This window comes from Rhinopithecus roxellana, chromosome 18, assembly GCF_007565055.1.
Source record: "Rhinopithecus roxellana isolate Shanxi Qingling chromosome 18, ASM756505v1, whole genome shotgun sequence".
Taxonomy (NCBI): Eukaryota; Metazoa; Chordata; class Mammalia; order Primates; family Cercopithecidae; genus Rhinopithecus; species Rhinopithecus roxellana.
The window spans coordinates 66,750,819-66,771,953 of NC_044566.1; the positions used below are offsets into that span (position 1 = coordinate 66,750,819).

At 40.0% G+C, this 21,135-nt stretch overlaps 1 protein-coding gene across 2 annotated transcripts in view; it reads left to right on the plus strand.

Moving 5' to 3' along the window:
* SGCG (sarcoglycan gamma) overlaps nucleotides 1–21,135 on the plus strand; it is a 96,481-nt gene that overhangs the window by 48,573 nt on the left and 26,773 nt on the right. For both annotated transcript variants that reach the window (XM_010379607.2, XM_010379614.2), the window contains exon 5: nucleotides 12,512–12,631. In XM_010379607.2, the coding sequence (XP_010377909.1) occupies nucleotides 12,512–12,631 (120 nt within the window). The remainder of the gene's footprint in view (nucleotides 1–12,511; nucleotides 12,632–21,135) is intronic.

The window sequence follows — 21,135 nt, forward strand, 5'->3', positions numbered from 1 at the left end:
CAAAAATCCCAATGAAATTCTGACATGATTTAGATGCGTGTCCCCTCCAAATGTCATGGTGAAATGTGATTCCCAATGTGGAAGGTGGGGCCTAATGGATGGTATTGTATCATGGGGGTGTATCCCTCTCGAATGGCTTTAGCACCATACCCTTGGTGATGAGTGGGTTATCACTCAGTCAGTTCACATGACATCTGGTTGTTTAAAAGAGTCTGGGACCTCCCTCTTCTCTCTTGCTCCTGCTCTTACCATGTGATGCACCTGCTCCTTCTTTGCCTTCTGGAATGATAGGAAGCTTCCTGAGGCCCTCCCCAGAAGCATATGCTGAAGCCATGTTTATACAATCTGCAGAATTGTGAGCCAATTATACCTCTTTTCTTTATAAATTACCCATCCTCAGTTATTTCTTTATAGCAGTGTAAGAATCGAGTAACACAGAAAATTGGTACTGAGGAGTGAGCCAGATGCCTGAAGATGTGGAAGCAGCTTTGGAACTGGGTAACAGGCAGAATTAGAAGAGTTTGGAGGGCTCAGAAGAAGACAGGAAGATAAGGGAAAGTTTGGGACTTATTAAGTGGCTGTGACCAAAATGCTGATAGAAATGTGGGCAATGAAGGTCAGGCTGAGGAGGTCTCAGATGGAAATGAGGATGTTATTGGGGCCTGGAATAAGCATCACCTGTGTAATGCCCTAGCAAAGAGCTTGGCTGCATTTGTCCACAACCTAGGAACCTGTGGAAGTTTGAATTTAAGAGTGATGACTTGGTGTATACTGCAGAAGAAATCTAAGCAGCAAAGTATTCAAGAAGCAGTCTGGCTGCTTCTAATAACCTACAATCAGGTATAGGAGTAAAAAAAAAAAAAAAAAAAAAACTTAAAATTTGAATTTATATTTAAAAGGGAAGCAGAGTGTAAAAGTTTGGAAAATTTGCTGACTGGCACTGTGGTACAGAAAGAATTCAGTCAGGCTACCAAGCAATCACTTACTAGAGAGCTTGGCATGGCTAAAGGGGAACCAAGTGCTAATATCCAAGACAATGGGGGAAAGGCCCGGAAGACGTTTCAGAGATCTTTGAGACAGCCCATCCCATCACAGGCACAGAGGCCTAAGAGGAAACCATGGTTTCAGGGACACTGCTTCCCACATCACAGCGGCTCTAGCTCCAGCTGTGCCTCAAAGGGCCCCAGATACCACTCAGGCCATGGCTGTGAAGGGTGCAAGCCATCAGCCTTGGTAGCTTCCACAGGGTGTTAAGTTTCCAGGCCCGCAGAATGCAAGAGGAAGCTTGGCAGCTTGCACTGAGGTTTCAGAAGATGTGTGGAAAAGCCTGGATGCCCAGTCCGAAGCATGCTGCAGGGGCACAGGCTCCACAAAGTACTCTACTCAAACAGGGCTGAGAGGAAATGTGGGATTAAAAGCCCAAAGTCCCCACTGGGGCATTGCCTAGTGGAGCTATGGGAAGGAAACCACAGCCCTCCAGACCCCAGAATGGTCAAGCTACAAGAAACTTGCATTTTGAACCTGGATAAGCCACAGGCACTCAACTCCAACCCATGAGAGAAGCTACGGGGTCTGCACCCTATAAAGCCACGAGTGGTGCTGGTCACCTTGAGGTGCCATCTCTTATGTCAGTGCCCTGGATGTTGGACATGGAGTCAAAGGAGAATATTTTGGAGCCTTAATACTTAATGACTGTCCTGCTGGGTTTCAAACTTGAATGGGGTCTAGTGCCCCTTCTTTTGGCTGATTTCTCCCTTTTGGAATGGCAACATTTACCCAGTGCTTCTGCTACCATCGTATCTTGGAAGTAACTAACTTGCTTGTATTTTATAAACACAAGGTGGAAGGAGATGAATCTCAGATGAGACTTAGGACTCTGGACTTCATACTGGAATGAGTTAAGACTTTGGGGGACTATTGGGAAGGGATGGTTGTATTTTACAATGTGAGAAGAATGTGAGATTTGGAGGAGCAAGGGCAGAATGATATGGTTTGGATATTTGTCCCCTCCAAATTACATGCTGAAATGCAACCTCCACTGTGGGAGCTGGGGCCTGATGGGAGGTGTTTGCGTCATACAGGTAGATTCCTCATGATTGGTTTAGTGCCAGCCCCTTGGTGATGAGTAAGTTTTCACTCAGTTAGTTCACAAAAGACCTGGTTGTTCAAGAGTTGGGGTTTTGAGGGTTTTTCCCAACATGGAAGATTAGAGGCATTATTAGCATGCCTCTCCCACTTGGAAAGACATAACAGTTTGTAGATAATTATGCTGTGAACTTTATTCCAAGAAGCAACACAGGAACTTAATAAAAAAGCTAAAAGAAAGCACACTTTGAAAGAAGCAGTGGGCAGCAGCTTACACTATGAACCAGATGGGAAGCTCTCCACAGGCGACAGTGAACCAGCTCACACACCCAGCGTGTCACTACTACAGCCAGCATCTGAGAAAGCCATCACACGGATTCTCTATAACCAAGGAACTCATACAGACTCTTCACCACAGAAAGTACCAGTAGCCAAAGCTAGGTGACAATAAGCTATACATATTACAGTCATATCCTCCATGGAAAAAAAGAATTTAAAAACATCCCAGCAGAATCAAAAAATAAATGCAAAAGTAATTAGAAGAAATAGTCTACCCAAATAAGAAGGAACCAGAGAAATAATTCTGGCCATAAGAAAAAACAGGGTTTTATAAAACTTTCAAAAGCTCACATTGAGTCTCCAGCGGTGGGTCCAAACCAATGAAATCTTTGAAATGCCAGATGAATAATTCAAAGTGTTGACTATTAAGTTACTCAGGGAAATACAAGAAAAAAGTGAAAACTAACATGAAAACTTTTTTTATTATTATTATGCTTTAAGTTCTAGGGTACATGTGCAAAACATACAGGTTTGTTACATATGTATACCTGTGCCATGTTGGTGTGCTGCACCGATTAGTCATTTACATTAGGTATCTCTACTAATGCTATCCCTCGCCATCCCCCCACCCCACAACAGGCCCAGGTGTGTGATGTTCCCCTCCTGTGTCCAGGTGTTCTCATTGTTCAGTTCCCACCTGTGAGTGAGAACATGCAGTGTTTGATTTTCTGTCCTTGCAATGGTTTGCTCAGAATGATGGTTTCTAGCTTCATCCATGTCCCTACAAAGGACATGAACTCATCCTTCTTTATGGCTGCATAGTATTCCATGGTGTATATGTGCCACATTTTCTTAATCCAGTCATATCATTGATGGACATTTGGGTTGGTTCCAAGTCTTTCCTATTGTGAATAGTGCTGCAATAAACATACGTGTGCATGTGTCTTTATAGTAGCATGACTTATAATCCTTTGGGTATATACCCAGTAATGGGATTGCTGGGTCAAATGGAATTTCTAGGTTCTAGATCCTTGAGGAATCCCCACATTGTCTTCCACAATGGTTCAACTAGTTTACACTCCTGCCAACAGTGTAAAAGTGTTCCTATTTCTCCACATCCTCTCCAGCACCTGTTGTTTCCTGACTTTTTAATGATCACCATTCTAACTGGTGTGAGATGGTATCTCTTTGTGTTTTGATTTGCATTTCTCTGATGACCAGTGATGATGAGCATTTCTTTCATGTGTCTGTTGACTGCATAAATGTCTTCTTTTGAGAAGTGTCTGTTCACATCCTTTGCCCATGTTTTGATGGGGTTGTTTGATTTTTTCTTAAAAATTTGTTTAAGTTCTTTGCAGATTCTGGATATTAGCCCTTTGTCAAATGGGTAGATTGCAAAAATTTTCTCCCATTCTGTAGGTTGCCTGTTCACTCTGATGGTAATTTCTTTTGCTGTGCAGAAGCTCTTTAGTTTAATTAGATCCCATTTGTCAATTTTGGCTTTGGTTGCCATTGCTTTTGGTGTTTTAGTCATGAAGTCCTTGCCCATGCCTATGTCCTGAATGATATTGCCTAGGTTTTCTTCTAGGGTTTTTATGGTTTAGGTCTAACATTTAAGTCTTTAATCCTTCTTGAATTAATTTTTGTATAAGGTGTAAGGAAGAGATCCAGTTTCAGCTTTCTACATATGGCTAGTCAGTTTTCCTAGCACCATTTTAAAAATAGGGAATCCTCTCCCCATTGCTTGTTTTTGTCAGCTTTGTCAAAGATCAGATGGCTGTAGATGTGTGGCATTATTTCTGAGGCCTCTGTTCTGTTCCATTGGTCTATGTATCTGTTTTGGTACCAGTACCATGCTGTTTTGGTACAGTACCATGCTGTTTTGGTTACTGTAACCTTGTAGTATAGTTTGAAGTCAGGTAGCATGATGCCTCCAGCTTTGTTCTTTTGGCTTAGGATTGTCTTAGCAATGCGGGCTCTTTTTTGGTTCCGTATGAATTTTAAAGTAATTTTTTCCAATTCTGTGAAGAAAGTCATTGGTGGCTTAACGGGGATGGCACTGAATGTATAAATTACCTTGGGCAGTATGGCCATTTTCACAATATTGATTCTTCCTATCCATAAGCATGGAATGTTCTTCTATTTGTTTGTGTCCTCTTTTATTTCATTGAGCAGTGGTTTGTAGTTCTCCCTGAAGAGGTCCTTCACATCCCTGTTGTATTCATCCCTGTTGTATCACATCCCTGTTGTAAGTTGTATTCCTAGGTATTTTATTCTCTTTGTAGCAATTGTGAATAGGAGTTCACTCATGATTTGGCTCTCTGTTATTGGTGTATAGGAATGCTTGTGATTTTTGCACATTGATTTTGTATCCTGAGACTTTGCTGAAGTTTCTTATCAGCTTAAGGAGATTTTGGGCTGAGACAATGGAGTTTTCTAAATATATATAATCATGTCATCTGCCAACAGGGACAATTTGACTTCCTCTTTTCCTAATTGAATACCCTTTATTTCCTTCTCTTGCCTGATTGCCCTGGCCAGAACTTCCAACATTATGTTGAATAGGAGTGGTGAGAGAGGGCATCCCTGTCTTGTGCCAGTTTTCAAAGGGAATGCTTCCGGTTTTTGCCCATTCAGTATGATATTGGCTGTGGGTTTGTCATAAATAGCTCTTATTATTTTGAGATGCGTCCCATCAATGCCTAGTTTATTGAGCGTTTTTAGCATGAATGGCTGTTGAATTTTCTCAGAGGCCTTTTCTGCATCTGTTGAGATAATCATGTGGTTTTTGTCTTTGGTTCTGTTTATGTAATGGATTACATTTATTGATTTGCATATGTTGAACCAGCCTTGCATCCCAGGATAAAGCCAACTAGATCATGGTGGATAAGCTTTTTGATGTGCTGCTGGATTCGGTTTGCCAGTATTTTATTGAGGATTTTCACATTGGTGTTCATCGGGGATATTGGTCTAAAATTCTCTTTTTTTGTTGTGTCTCTGCCAGGCTTTGGTATCAGGATGATGCTGGCCTCATAAAATGAGTTAGAGAGGATTCCCTCTTTTTCTGTTGATTGGAATAGTTTCAGAAGGAATGGTACCAGCTCCTCTTTGTACCTCTGGTAGGATTTGACTATGAATCCATCTGGTCCTGGACTTCTTTTGGTTGGTAGGCTATTAATTATTGCCTTAATTTCAGAGCCTGTTATTGGTCTATTCAACTTCTTCCTATTTTAGTCCTGGGAGGGTATATGTGGCCAGGAAATATCCATTTCTTCTAGATTTTCTAGTTTATTTGCGTAGAGGTGTTTATAGTATTCTCTGATGTATATAGTAGCTTGTATTTCTGTGGGGTCAGTGGTGATATCCCCTTTATCATTTTTTATTGTGTCTATTTGATTCTTCTCTCTTTTCTTCTTTATTAGTGTTGCTAGTGGACTATCAATTTTGTTGATCTTTTAAAAAAACCAGCTCCGATTCATTGATTTTTTGAAGGATTTTTTGTGTCTCTATCTTCAGTTCTGCTCTGATTTAGTTATTTGTTGTCTTCTGCTACCTTTTGAATGTGTTTGCTCTTGCTTCTCTAGTTCTTTTAATTGTGATGTTAGGGTGTCAATTTTAGATCTTTCCTGCTTTTTCTTGTGGGCATTTAGTGCTATAAATTTCCCTCTACACACTGCTTTAAATGTGTCCCAGAGATTCTGGTACATTGTATCTTTGTTCTCATTGGTTTCAAATAACTTATTTATTTCTGCCTTTATTTCATTATTTACCCAGTAGTCATTCAGGAGCAGGTTGTTCAGTTTCCATGTAGTTGTGCACTTTTGAGTGAGTTTCTTAGTCCTGAGTTCTAATTTGATTGCACTGTGGTCTGAGAGACAGTTTATTGTGATTTCTATTCTTTTACATTTGCTGAGGAGTGCTTTACTTCCAACTATGTAGTCAATTTTGGAATAGGTGTGAGGTGGTGCTGAGAAGAATGTATATTCTGTTGATTTGGGGTGGAGAGTTCTGTAGTTGTCTATTAGGTCAGCTTGCTGCAGAGCTGAGTTCAAGTCCTGGATATCTTTGTTAACCTTCTGTCTCGTTGATCTGTCTAATATTGACAGTGGGGTGTTAAAGTCTCCCATTATTACCGTGTGGGTGTCTAAGTCTCTTTGTATGTCTCTAAGGACTTGCTTTATGAATCTGGGTGCTCCTGTATTGGGTCCTCACATCTTTTATTTTTGTTTCATGCGGGTTGTTTCTGTGATATTTGGGGGATAGATATTTGTAAATACTATGTTTTGTGGGTTGTAATTTTAGCATTAAATTTTTTGTCATATTTAACGCTTTTGACTTGAATTCCACTTTGTTTGATATCAGGATTTTTATCCCAGCTCATTTATTATTCATTTCCTTATTATTCATTTCCTTATTATTCATTTCCTTATTATTCATTTCCTTGTTCTTCATTTCCTTGTTCTTCATTTCCTTGTTCTTCATTTCCTTATTATTCATTTCCTTGTTATTCATTTCCTTGTTATTCATTTCCTTGTTCTTCATTTCCTTGTTCTTCATTTCCTTGTTCTTCATTTCCTTGTTCTTCATTTCCTTGTTCTTCATTTCCTTGTTCTTCATTTCCTTATTCTTCATTTCCTTATTCTTCATTTCCTTGTTCTTCATTTCCTTGTTCTTCATTTCCTTATTATTCATTTCCTTATTATTCATTTCCTTGTTCTTCATTTCCTTATTATTCATTTCCTTGTTATTCATTTCCTTATTCTTCATTTCCTTGTTCTTCATTTCCTTGTTCTTCATTTCCTTGTTCTTCATTTCCTTGTTCTTCATTTCCTTGTTCTTCATTTCCTTATTCTTCATTTCCTTGTTCTTCATTTCCTTGTTCTTCATTTCCTTGTTCTTCATTTCCTTGTTCTTCATTTCCTTATTATTCATTTCCTTGTTCTTCATTTCCTTATTATTCATTTCCTTGTTATTCATTTCCTTATTCTTCATTTCCTTGTTCTTCATTTCCTTGTTCTTCATTTCCTTGTTCTTCATTTCCTTATTCTTCATTTCCTTGTTCTTCATTTCCTTGTTCTTCATTATTTCCCGCATTACTTTTGTCCATTCCTTAAGTGGCTTCTCACTGAATCTCCTCATCCGTCCTTCCCATGGCCTTTGCTTACCATAACGCCTGTGATGGAGCAGGTGTGTGAGAAGTTGTAGTCCTGGCACTTGTTAATTTTTCCCCCTCAACTCACAGTCTGCCTTTAAGTAATGCAAGGGTTTGGGGGTGTGTGTGTGTGTGTTTTGTTGGTTTTTTTTGTTTTGTTTTGTTTTTTTTTTGAGACGGAGTCTCGCTCTGTCGCCCAGGCTGGAGTGCAGTGGTGAGATCTCGGCTCACTGCAAGCTCCACCTCCCGGGTTCCCGCCATTCTCCTGCCTCAGCCTCCCGAGTAGCTGGGACTACAGGTGCCACCACCACGCCCGGCTAGTTTTTGTATTTTTAGTAGAGATGGGGTTTCACTGTGTTAGCCGGGATGGTCTCGATCTCCTGACCTCGTGATCCGCCCGCCTCGGCCTCCCAAAGTGCTGGGAGTACAGGCGTGGCCACCGCACCTGGTCTGTGTGGAATTTTTATAGCTGTGAAGCTATTCCTTCGAGTTTGGGGATGACCTTTTGGGAAACTGATTACTATATAGCCAGCGTGGTCATCAGCCACCCAGAAATCCATCCTTTTCCAATTTAATCTATGAAATTTTTAAAAATCATAAAATTATTTTAATGGCTATGTAATATTTCAAGGAATACATGTATAATAATTTGATTCACTAATTGGAATTAGATTTTTTCAATTCAGTTAATGCCACAATTCATAATTCAGGCTACCCTTTTACATTTAATAGGTTATACAATAAATATTTGTTAAATAAATGAAGAGAGGAAGGAATAAAAGATTGTGTAGGATGGGATGGGCTGAGAAACCAGTTGGCAGGTAGGATAGTGTTCTAATGGATGGATTTTATATATATATTTATACATATATAATTTATATATAATATATTTATATATTATATATAATTATATAAATATTATATATTATTTATATATATATATAGTGAAATGAGGAGGTTGTTTAACCTTTACAATGATTGATTATTACAGTCAGGGTTTCCAGATGGCCAGAAGATTGGTTAAAAGTGATCATCTGGACGGTCACAGTGGCTCATGCCTGTAATCCCAGCACTTCGGGAGGCGGAGGCGGGCAGGTAACTTGAGGCCAGGAGTTCAAGACTAGCTTGGGCAACATGGCAAAATCCCATCTCTACTAAAAATACAAAAGTCAGCCAGGTGCCTGTAATCCCAGCTATTCGGGAGGCTAAGGCAGGAGAATCGCTTGAACCCGGGAGGCAGAGGTTGCAGTGAGCTGAGATCGTACCACTGCACTCCAGCTTGGGCGACAGACTGAGACCCTGTCTTTAAAAAAAAAAAAAAAAAAAAAAAGCATCTTACAGCATTTTTGGAAGGCTATGTCAGTTTTGCTTATGATTATCAGGGACATTTACTAAAAATAACCTAAGTTTCACTGGCACAGCATAACTAGCTTTGTTTGCTCAGGGACTTCTCAAGCCTCGTCTCTTATTTTATTTCATTTTATTTTATTTAACACAAGTAAAGGTCATTAGTGCCAGGCGTGTGAAGTGGAACTGTATAATACAAGATTATGCCACAAAAGTAGTAGCGCTAACAAGCACAGCTTTGTGCTTCCAGCCCAGTCCTTTCTCTGTGATACCATATTTGCACCAGCAGAATATATGTTTCCTTTTTTTAAAGGACTTTGTGATATTTGTTTCTAAATTATTTTATTTTAAATTAAAGATATCCTGAGGAACAAAAGAAGGTTGCTGATGAGACACATTATATGTAAGGAAGAATTTGATGGTATTTTCACCAGAAAAACCCTTAAGCTAATTTCCCAAACTTAATTAATCAGATCACAAAACCATTAACTTTTTCTCTTTGTACCAAAGCCTTTCATTACAAATGGGACTGTACAGGTAGCTCTTTTCTTATCAACAAGGTAGAATTTAAATTTTATTTCTTAAAGACCTCTACTGCAAAAGACAATTACATCCTCAGCTCTAATCAATGTCCAACTAGGTTAAAAAAACTGCTAGAATATTAATAAAAGTTAGAAAATTAATTACAAACTCCATAGCTATTGAAGAACAGTACAGTTTCCTCTAAAGTGGAAAGCATATTTAAATTTAAACATGCAGTGTCTATTTTTAATAAAATGGAGATGGGATTTTATTCACCACTATGCCTTTGCTCAAATAGTTTCCTTTACCTGGAGATCCCTGTTCTTCCTTCAACAGGGAAGCATGAACTCTTTCTTTTTTGTTTTTTGAGACAGAGTCTCACTCTGTCGCCCAGACTGGAGTGCAGTGGCCTGATCTCAGCTCATTGCAACCTCCACCTTCCGGGGTCAAGCAATTCTCCTGCCTCAGCCTCCCCAGTAGCTGGGACTACAGGCACACGCTGCCACGCCCAGCTAATTTTTATATTTTCAGTAGAAACAGGGTTTCACCGTGTTGCCCAGGTTGGTCGCGAATTCCTGAGCTCAGGCAGTCTGCCTGCCTCGGCTTCCCAAAGTGCTGAGATTACAGGGGTGAGCCACCGCGCCCAGCAGGAAGCATGAACTCTTTCTTCCAAGTCAGTTGAGGCATCGCGTCTCTGGACGCTGCTCTTAGCCTGGATGGATGGACCATGAATTCCTAGTCAAGACTCTCTCATGCTTGCATCCTAATACTTAGCAAATTGTCCTGAAACCAGGCTTACATGCTTTTCTTTTTAGTGAACCGCAGAATCCTCTGCGCTGTGAGCTATATCTCACTCATTTGCACATTGTCAATGCTTAGCACAGAACCTTGTACATAAAAAGCATGCAATAGATTTGTACTGAATAGAACCATTCACTTTCCTGCATTTTATTTGATTAGAGTAACAATTTATGTGTATTTGCTGCACAGACTTACTATGAAACTAAACTTATTTGTTGAATATTTTATCGATGTAATAACTACAGAAAAAAAATTGTCACTTAGTTTAACCCCTTATACTTAATAAGGCCTCCTAGAATTGTAAGATGAACCTCTAGTGAGCAAAACAATGAACTCTTACTGGATTAATTATTCCAATTATTTCTCAATTTTAAAGTCAGATAACTTGGTAGTCACCATTAAATGCAAATCGGTGTTTATATAATAAAAACACAGGCATATCAGTGACCCAGAAGAGATAAACAGGAACTCTGAGTCTCAGATTAGGGAAAATAACATACAAATACCAAAAAATAAAGTGAAGCTTTTTTTTAAAAAAGGGGATATAACGTAGAGAAAAAAGTCAACTTTATAACCGGCACTCTTGCCAAAAATATTTATTTATTTAAATAAAGACTCACTGGAGGGTTTTAAATACAAATTAATAAAATTAAGAACACTTGGATGAGCATGTCCAAAACTGATCAATGCATCAATAGAAAGGCTTTACTTAATTTCTACCAGGTATCCAAAAATTTTTTTGAGAACTGTTAGGGTCAGAGGGACACACACAAAAAAATTATAAGATATGACTTCTTTTCTCAACTTCCTTTTTTTTTTTTTTTAGTCTCGCTCTGTCGCCCAGGCTGGACTGCAGTGGTACGATCTCGGCTTGCTTCAGCCTCCACCTTCCGGGTTCCAGCAATTCTTCTGCCTCAGCCTCCTAGGTAGCTGGGATTATAGGCACGCACCACCATGCCCATCTAATTTTTGTATTTTTAGTAGAGATGGGGTTTCTCCATGTTGGCCAGGCTGGTCTCAAACTCCTGACCTCAGGTGATCCGTTCGCCTTGGCCTGGCAAACTGCTAGGACTACTGGTGTGAGCCACCATGTCCAGCCTCAACTTACTTTTTCAGATAAGAATATAGGCTGGGCGTGGTGGTTCACACCTGTGATCCTAGCACTTTGGGAGGCCGAGGTGGGCCGATCACCTGAGGTCAGGAGTTTGACACCAACCTTGCCAACATGGTAAAATCCCATTTCTACTAAAAATACAAAATTAGCCGGGTGTGGTGGCAAATGCCTATAATCCCAGCTACTCTGGAGGCTGAGGCAGGAGAATCACTTGAACTTGGGAAACAGACGTTGCAGCCAGCAGAGATCGTGCCATTGTACTCCAGCCTGGGTGACACGAGCGAAACTCTGTCTCAAAAAAAAAAAAAGGAATATAAAGCTAACATAAACAAATTGGGGAACTCATAGTTTCTTAAGTAGATGATGAAGGCTGTACTCTAGGGAGATTAATCCATGAGGCCTGGGTTAGAAAGTTTGGAAGCATCAAAGAGGAATTGGGGAACACATATGATGAGTGCCGGGGGTTGGTGTGTAGCTGAGTGAGTGGGAGGGGTGACCTCACCCTCATGTCTGGATGGCACAGGGTGAGTGAGCACCCACAGAACACCTGCTGAATAGATGAAAGAGCTGGAAGGCAATGGGTCTAGAGCTCAGGTGAAGGGCGTAAGCTTGGATACAAAAGTGACACAGAAGGCATGGCAAAGTCAAAAATTTTTTAGGGGAAGGGCTAAAACAGGAAGGTGTTCTTCCACAGTGATGTTTGTTTTTCCTGTGGAGTAGAGGGTGAGCAGCTCTTCTGAGAATAATGGCAGAGAAAAAATTCAGGATATGACTCATCTTCTAGGCTAACTTTGACCATTAAAGTGAGACATTTGTAAGATGGTTTTTCACAAATCTCACATTTCGGAATGTAAGATTCTAAGGGGTTCATAACCAAAAGAATACAAATCTAACCATGAATAGGAGAACCATATTATTTTGGGCAAGTATTTAAAAATCTTAAAGAAGAAACTCTTAAATAAAATGTATTTATACATATATTGATATAGGTTAACATATGTTTGCCATAAATTAATTTTAATAATGTAATAAATTTAGACTTAAAAGTTGCAAAGTTTAATTACAGAATCAATCAGTACCACTAATGCTAACAAATACCAAATCTTTAGGTACTTGGTCTTGTTGGGTTGACATGGCATGTGTAAAAATAGAGATTTTGACGCTGCTTGTAGTGAACAATTTATAATAAACTGTTTTAATTAATTCTTCAGGTCCCAAAATGGTAGAAGTCCAGAGTCAACAGTTTCAGATCAACTCCAACGACGGCAAGCCACTGTTTACTGTAGATGAGAAGGAAGTTGTGGTTGGTACAGATAAACTTCGAGTAACTGGTATGTACTAACTCGAGAAAAACACAACATTCCATGGAGTACACATCTGCACAAAGACATTGTACTATTGACAAGCTTATGTGGAATCTTTCAAGCAGATAAGAGAGCTTGAATGTGTTGCATTTTCTCCATTGCATCTCTCCTGATGCTCTCCTAGAAGAACAAAATCCTTCCTGCAGATCTTGGCCCACCGTTCTTCCGTCACACTTTTACCCTTCGTCTCTTTCTTTCTTTCGTTCGTTCGTTCGTTCGTTCGTTCTTCCTTTCTTTCTTTCCTTCGTTCTCTCTCTTTCCTTCGTTCTCTCTCTTTCTCTCTCTCTCTCTTTCTCTCTTTCTCTCCTTTCTTTTTCTTTTTTTTAGACAGAGTCTCGCTCTGTTGCCCAGGCTAGAGTGCAGTAGCACAATCTTGGCTCACTGCAACCTCCTCCTCCTGGGTTCAAGCGATTTTCCTTCCTCAGCCTCCTGAGTAGCTGGGACTACAGGCACCCACCATCACGCCTGGCTAATTTTTGTATTTTTAATAGAGGCAGGGTTTCTCCGTGTTGGCCAGGCTGGTCTCAAACTCCTGACCTCAAATGATTCACCCACCTTGGCCTCCCAAAGTGCTGGGATTACAGGTGTGAGCCACAGCGCCCTGCCACCCTTTGTCTTTTTCTAACTGGAGTAACCCACAGACTTATCAAATGTCACTGTTATCTGTGCAGTTCAAGTATCTGTTTCCCAAGTTTCTTTTATTCTCATCATATCATGTAGTTGAATTCCTCATATTTCTACAAAAGAAAGTTCTCTTTTTGAACTAAAAGTTGAATACCGGTCTCATAGGACTCATTTTTAAGACTGAGAAGAGACCATTTTATTAAAAAAATTTTTTGGAACACACTCTAAATTCACTTGCTAAAGACTAGAAGACATAAGCAAACACTTGTTAAATCTATCCCAGTATCTTTCTGTACTGCTGTGAAAACCAGCAGCGATGTTAGTGTCTCACACAATCCTATCAATTCTCCCAAATGAAAAACAAATAGCATTTCCTGGCCAAGGAAGTAGACTCCACCCTATTACCGGCCCTAACAAACTACAACGATCATAACCTAATGCTGCGCAGTCTAAGACAGTCATGGATCTGGTTTTGTTACTAAAATGAAAGACACTAGGGCATTTAGTTAAAGGAAGTTGGTCATTGTCCAACAAAGCACCTTGAGCATCAGAAATGCACTGTTGCGTCCGATAGAGAATATGGGCTGGGTAGACCTGGATTCAGTTCCTACCTCTGCGATTACTAGCTGCATAATTTCAAGTAAGTTAATTTTTGTTTTCTGTTTCCTGACTTCTGAAAGTGAGTTGATAATGTCAACTGGACTGTCATTGCTGGGTTAAGTGGATGAAGTATGCAAAGGACAGCAGAGTTCTTGGTAGAGTACCATTGCACTGCAGGGCAGTAAAATCTGCAGGGAAAACAGTCTAACAGCTTAGATCGCTTCAAACCCAAGCCTTCCTACACAGAGAATCAGTAAAATGAACTTTTCCTTAGCCCAGGGCTCGTTCTGGGCCATGACATCAATTAGAGGAACAGGTGAGAAAAATTGATAAGCAACTGTATTATTTATTACCTGTATGCATGCATCAGAACCATCCAGAGGGCTTGTTTAAAATATACTGCTGGGGGCCAGGCACAATGGTTCACACCTGTAATCCCAGCACTTTGGGAGGCTGAGGTAGGTGGATCACTTGAGCCCATGAGTTTAAGACCAGCCTGAACAACATGGCGAAACCCCACCTCTACAAAAGAAAAAATACAAAAATTAGCCAGGCGCAGTGGTGCGTGCCTGTGGTCCCAGCTACTCGGGAGGCTGAGGTGGGAGAATCACCTGAGCCTGGGAGGCAGAGGTTGCAGTGAGCTGAGATTGAGCCACTGCACTCCAGCCTGGGTGACAGAGTGAAACCATGTCTCAATAATAATAATAATAATAATAATAATAATAAATAATGATAATAGTGCTGGCCCTCATCCCCAGAGCTTCTGATTCAGCAGGTCTGGAATGTGACTTGAGAATCTGTGTTTCTAGGAAGTCCCCAGGTGCTGCTGATGCCACAGCTCTGGGGACCACACTTTGAGAACCACTGCCCTGGACTAACGTGAATCAGCAGGAGAAACAACAGGTCAGCAACGTGTCGACGCTCTCTGTAGAACAGCAGTCCCCAACCATTTTGGCACCAGGGACTGGTTTCATGGAAGAAAATGTTTTCACAGTGTGGGAGATGGTTTTGGGATGAAACAACTCCACCTCAGATCATCAGGTATTAGATTCTCATCAGGAGCACGCAACCTAGATCCCTCACACGTACAGTTCACAGCAGGGTTCACCCTCCTATGAGAATCTCATGCCTCCACTGATCTGATAGGAGGCGGAGCTCAGGCAATAATGCTCGCTGGCCCGCTGCTCACCTCCTGCTGTGAGACCCAGTTCCTAACAGGCCACAGACCAGGACCCATCTATGGCCCAGGGATCTAGAGTCCCTGCTCTAGAACATGCATTCAAGCTGTCCTTTTAAAAGACAAGTTATAATCTTCTCTTTCATAATTGTTTTTGCCTGAGGCACAGTTGTCTCCCAAATTCCTCCTCTGCAGTGCAGCTAACTAAGCAAAATATACCCCACCTCTAATGACTCTACGCTTTCCTTGTTATTTTGGTGTTGCAAACATTTCTAGTTCTTATTGCCAGAAACACCATGAACTGAGAGTGTACAAACGGTATAATTTTGAGCAAACCATAATTCTCAATTTTCCAATATGTTATTGGCTTCCTTACGTTTTGTGATTAAAGAAACTAAGAGATTCCACAGTTTTCATGTTTCCCTTCTTGTTTTGTTTCTATCCAAGGTCTGACTCTCTAACCATTGTCTACGGCAGGCTTTGTCAATCTTAACACTGGTTGTTTTTTTTAAACTTTAAGTTCACGGGTACAAGTGTAGGTTTATTACATAGGTAACTTGTGTCATGGGGGTTTGTTGTACAGAGTATTTCATCACCCAGGTATTAACCCAGGTTATTAGTTATTTTCGCTGTTCCTCTCCCTCCTCCCATCCTCCACCCTCCAATAGGCCTCAGTGTCTGTTGTTCTCCTCTATGTGTCCACATGTTCTCATCATTTAGCTCCCACTTATAGGTGAGAACATGCAGAATTTGGTTTTCTGTTCCTGTCTTAGTTTGCTAAGGATAATAGTCTCCAGCTCCATCCATGTCCCTAGAAGGGCGTGCATGATCACATTCTTTTTAATGACTGCATAGTATTCCACATTTTCTTTATCCAGTCTGTCACTGATGGGCATTTAGGGTGATTCTATGTCTTTGCTCTTGAACCTTAGCATTGTTAACATCTTGGGCTGGATAATGTTTTTGGTGGAGATTGGGGGAGACTGTCCTGTGCATTGCGGGACGTTTAGCAGCATCCTTAGCCATTTAGTAGCATCCTTAGCCTCACTAGGTGCTAGTAGCATTCCCACCCCACCAGTTGTGACAACCAAAAATCTCTCCCAACATGGCCAAAGTTCCCCATTATTGGGGGAGGGGGAGTAAAATCACCCCCAATTTAGAAGCACTTAAATTTATACTGTTTCTCTGGAATTAGCATTTACATAGCATTTGCTGTGTGTCAGTGACTAACCTAAAAGCCTCCAGTACAAAATAATTCAGACATGCTTCCTTTTACATGATGCTTATGCTTTGGCTGGGGAGGTGGAAACATAAATTAATTTGTTGGATACAATCAGCTAAGAACACTAAAAGATGTTTGAGCAAAAGCCTACAGGAGCAGCCCGGAGAAAAGGATTCATTCTGCCGGGTATGACGCGTGGAAAGAGAGGCAGGATAGGTCAGCAATGATTTCTCCAGGAAAGAGGCATTTGAGCTGGTCCTAGAAAGATGGGTAGGAGTTTATCAGGAAGAAAACATAATGATTAGCATTCTACACAGACTGTACTCATGAACAGATATTAATGGACAATTGCTGAAAGTAACAATGGGTAACTTTTTTTTATACTTCAAGTTCTGGGATATTTGTGCAGAACGTGCAGGTTTGTTACATAGGTATACACATACCATGGTGGTTTGCAGCACCCATCAACCCGTCATCTACATTAGGTGTTTCTCCTAATGCTATCCCTTTCCTAGCCCCCCACTCCCCAACAGGCCCCAGTGTGTGATATTCCCCTCCCCGTGTCCATGTGTTCTCATTGTTCAACTCCCACTAATGAGTGAGAACATGCAGTGTCTGGTTTTCTGTTCCTGTGTTAGTTTGCTGAGAATGATGGTTTCCAGCTTCATCCATGTCCCTGCAAAGGACATGAACTCATCTTTTTTATGGCTGTATAGTATTCCATGGTGTATATGTGTCACATTTTCTTTATCCAGTCTATCATTGATGGGCATTTGGGTTGATTCCAAGTCTTTGCTATTGTGAATAGTGCCACAATAAACATACATGTGCATGGGTCTTTATGGTAGAATGATTTATAATCCTTTGGGTATATACCCAGTGATGGGATGGCTGGGTCAAATGGTATTTCTGGTTCTAGGTCCCTGAGGAATTGCCACACTGTCTTTCACAATGGTTGAACTAATTTACAATCCCACCAACAGTGTAAAAGTATTCCTATTTCTCCACATCCTCTCCAGCACCTGTTGTTTCCTGACTTTTTAATAATCACCATTCTAACTGGTGTGAGATGGTATCTCATTGTAGTTTTGATTTGCATTTCTCTAATGACCAGTGATGATGAGTTTTTTTTCATATGTTTGTTGGCTGCATAAATGTCTTCTTTTGAGAAGTGTCTGTTCATATCCTTTGCCCACTTTTTGATGGGGTTGTTTTTCTCTTGTAAATTTGTTTAAGTTCCTTGTAGATTCTGGATATGACCCCTTTGTTATAAATCTACTTGGATTGACTCCAAGTAGCCTTTGGAGTTTCTCAGGTCAGCAAAAGTAACAGCAGTTGACAGCCGAGGAAAGAGCAGTGGTACGAAAAGAGACAGGCGGCCTCACTCTGAGGACTGGAAAGAAAACCCAATTCTTTGTTTCTTTTCTTCGCTCTCATCCCTTGCACAGCAGCCCATAGCTCTGATGAAAGGGGAAAATAAAGTGGCTCTCTCCTTAAGACGGTGCACTCGAAACTCCTGGCTGCACCAAGTCCTAATCCTGACTCGAATTGCCATTCTTTGAGTAATTAAGACAATTGCTATTGCTTTTGTTTTAATGACTCAAATAAGCTAAAACCTCTCTTTAATTCTTAAACAGCTTCCATTTAGACTTCAGTCAACTAAGCTACTGAATAATAGTTTTTAAGTGAAATTTGTGGAAGCGTTTACACAATTTCACCAGTTCAGTCTGAAATCGATTTAGGCCTTTGAGCAGGCTCATCTTCCTCCCCCACAAAATTAGCCACCAAGTGGCCAAAGTTAACGTTTCTTTTATTAACCCAAATTACAGAACATACCATTGGAATAACATCACAATGTTGTCTTCAAAAAACTATTCTACACCATTGCCAGAACTGACTTCTGGCAGATGACAAATTGTTAGTTTGGCCACCGTAAGTGTATTTTAGCTCCCTGGCAACAATTTGCTAGGCTCGGTCCATTTCCCAATATTATCTTTAAAAACAGAGTTATTTAATAGTATCCATTTCCCACCATTAATGAGAAAAAGTAAGATCTAGCAACAGTCCCATTTCTTCATGCCTTCTGTGCAGCTAAGCAAGATCACATAAAGTCAAAAGTGATAGTGTAGAAATGCTCGAGTCACCCATAATTATAGCCAGTGACAAAAATGGACCTGGAGAACGTATTCAGCAACTGAAGAAGTGAAAATAAACAAGGATGTTAAGTCGAAAAAGACGTGAAGACAGATATCTGGAAGGTGCTTTTAGGAGCACCATATCCTTCAAACGCATACCCAAGGGCACAGAACACTGGCTGATGCAGCACTGCACGCAGCGGTCAATGCTGTGCTGCAGTCAGTGGTATTTCAGCTGAAAGGAATAAGAGTCCCAAATAAAACAGGCTTAAACTGCAAGGACATATATTATCTCACATAGGAAGGCTGGGGAAAGGGTAACCCCAGGTTGTTGATTAATTTAGTAGCCAAGTAATATTTCTCTACGTTTTCTTCTCTGCAAGTATGTTGGTATTTCCCTTTTTGGTTGCAAAATGATTCCATCAATTGCAGACATCACTTGCCGCCGCAGAGACTTCTCTCAACATCTATCTCTAAGAGGGCCTCAGTGATTTGGCATCTTAAGTTACTCTCCCAGCTGAAATTTTTCTCATATTAAATTATTTGAATTTCTTTTGTATGTGGCATTTGGCTGGATTTATTTTTTGTAACGTAATTTATTTTGATTTTTAATGTGGAATTTAAAACATTCACATTCATTGTGATAACTGCTGTGTTTGGCTTATCTATGCCATATTATTCCATGATTTTTATTTTTAATCTTACCAGGTTTGAGTCTGAAAAAAGCCTGGTGTAAAGGGAGATAGAGTGGGACCAGATTATGCAGGGATTTGCTGGCCATTATAAGAAGTTAGGATTTGTTTTAATTCAATGGGGAGGCATTGAATTGTTTTGAACAGGGTACTCATTGATTCATTATACATCTTAAGATCAATCCAACCATTACAAGGGAGGTTGGAGGAAAGAATGGAAGCAGTAAGACCAGTTAGGAGGATGTCAATTGTAGTATAGGTAATCAGTGAAGGTGACCTGGATTGGGTGGTAGCAATGGTCAGAGAGAGAAGTGAATTACTCCAATTTAAGATCTGACAGCTACAGGCTTGCCCATGAATCGGATGTACAGCAGGCATCCAAGAGGACACTCAAAGATAATATTTGTTTTGGGTGATGGCATTACTCTCTGGGTAATGGAGAGGCCTGAGGAGGAGGAGAGTTCGTTTGCAGGGCAGGCAGCATCAACAGTTAATATTTTAGACACGTAAACTGAAGATCATCTGGGAAAACTGCCAAGTGCATATGTCACGTCAGCTATTGGGCGTGTGAGTTAGCTACTGCTCAGAGCAGAAGTCTAGACTAGAGATAAATGTGGGCGTCATCAACCAACTGAGCTCTGAAAAATGCCAATGGTAGAGGCCAAATAAAGGCAGAGCAGCCACCAAAGGAGAATAAGGGACAGGCAATGCGGTGGGAGGGATATTACAATAATCATTTTTCTGGTGTCAAGAGAGACTATTTTCTCAGAATTTGGACCCAGGAGAGATGACTGAAATTGTCATTGGATTTATTATTATGGAAGTTATTGCAATCTTAAGGAGAGCATTTTTCATTGGAGTAATAAAGGCAAAAGGCAGGTTGAAGTGATTACAAAGTGAATAGGATGGGAGGCAGTAGAGGCAATATGTGGGGACATTAAGCGGAAGTTTGCCTGAAGAAGAGAAATGGAATTTTTTTGACATCACTTGAAAAGCCCATATCAGTCCATAACTGCTCGATGAATGCGTAGAATGAATCTTAACAAATAGTTATCAGTGTTGATACAAAAATGAATGCATGTCTGAGATACATAATATATTACTGTTTGAACAGAAGTATTAATATTGAATTCTATGTATTTCTATAACTGAAGGAACCTAGAAACAACAGTATGTTGCAAAGAATGTAGCAACTTTGAGTAATTTGCCATTCAGTTGCTGAGCTCTGTCCAAGAGTGTCATGATTGCTGGGCTCTGTACCTTGAACTTTCCAACTACCTTCATGACCATCTCAATCCATCTTGCACCACAGTCTTACTATGGATCTTCATGTGAGCATCATTCATCATGCAATGCTCTAGGATCCAGAAGGGAAGAATGATGTTGAGTACTACTGCTTCACAGTAGAAACGGACATGTCTAATCTCAATGACATGTCCATGTCTAATCTCAATGACATATTCTAAAAATAAAAAAGTTAACATTATTAGACTAGGCTTTCCTTTATTTTCCTTTTTATTTGTACTTTCCTATATAAATAATGCATATTATACAGGGTCATTTTAATGCATGATTTATATAATGATATTTTATAGTAGAACGTTTTTCCTGTCTAAAATTTTAGATTATAGGACTTTAAATAATGTTTTATTTTCCACAAAGAAGAGGTATTACACCAATTATATTTCTTATATCATCTTGGTTGTGAAATTTAAATGAATGCAAACATAAAGAAAATGCAATTAAATTGAAGATCAACAACCATTTCCTGAGAATCATTTTATGAAACCATTTAGGAAAATTCATTTTATTATATGCAAATAGGTTCCGAGGAGTATTTAACTTTGAGGCTGAATAGTAATGATATAATCAAGAGCATGTAATTTGGGCATTTATCATTTCAATGTAGAGAAACTGCTGCTCTTATTTAAAGATAACACATATCAGTTTATAGATTTTCTATCTCCCTATAAGTACATTACCATAATCGTATGTCAATATAATATCACTAATTATAGTTA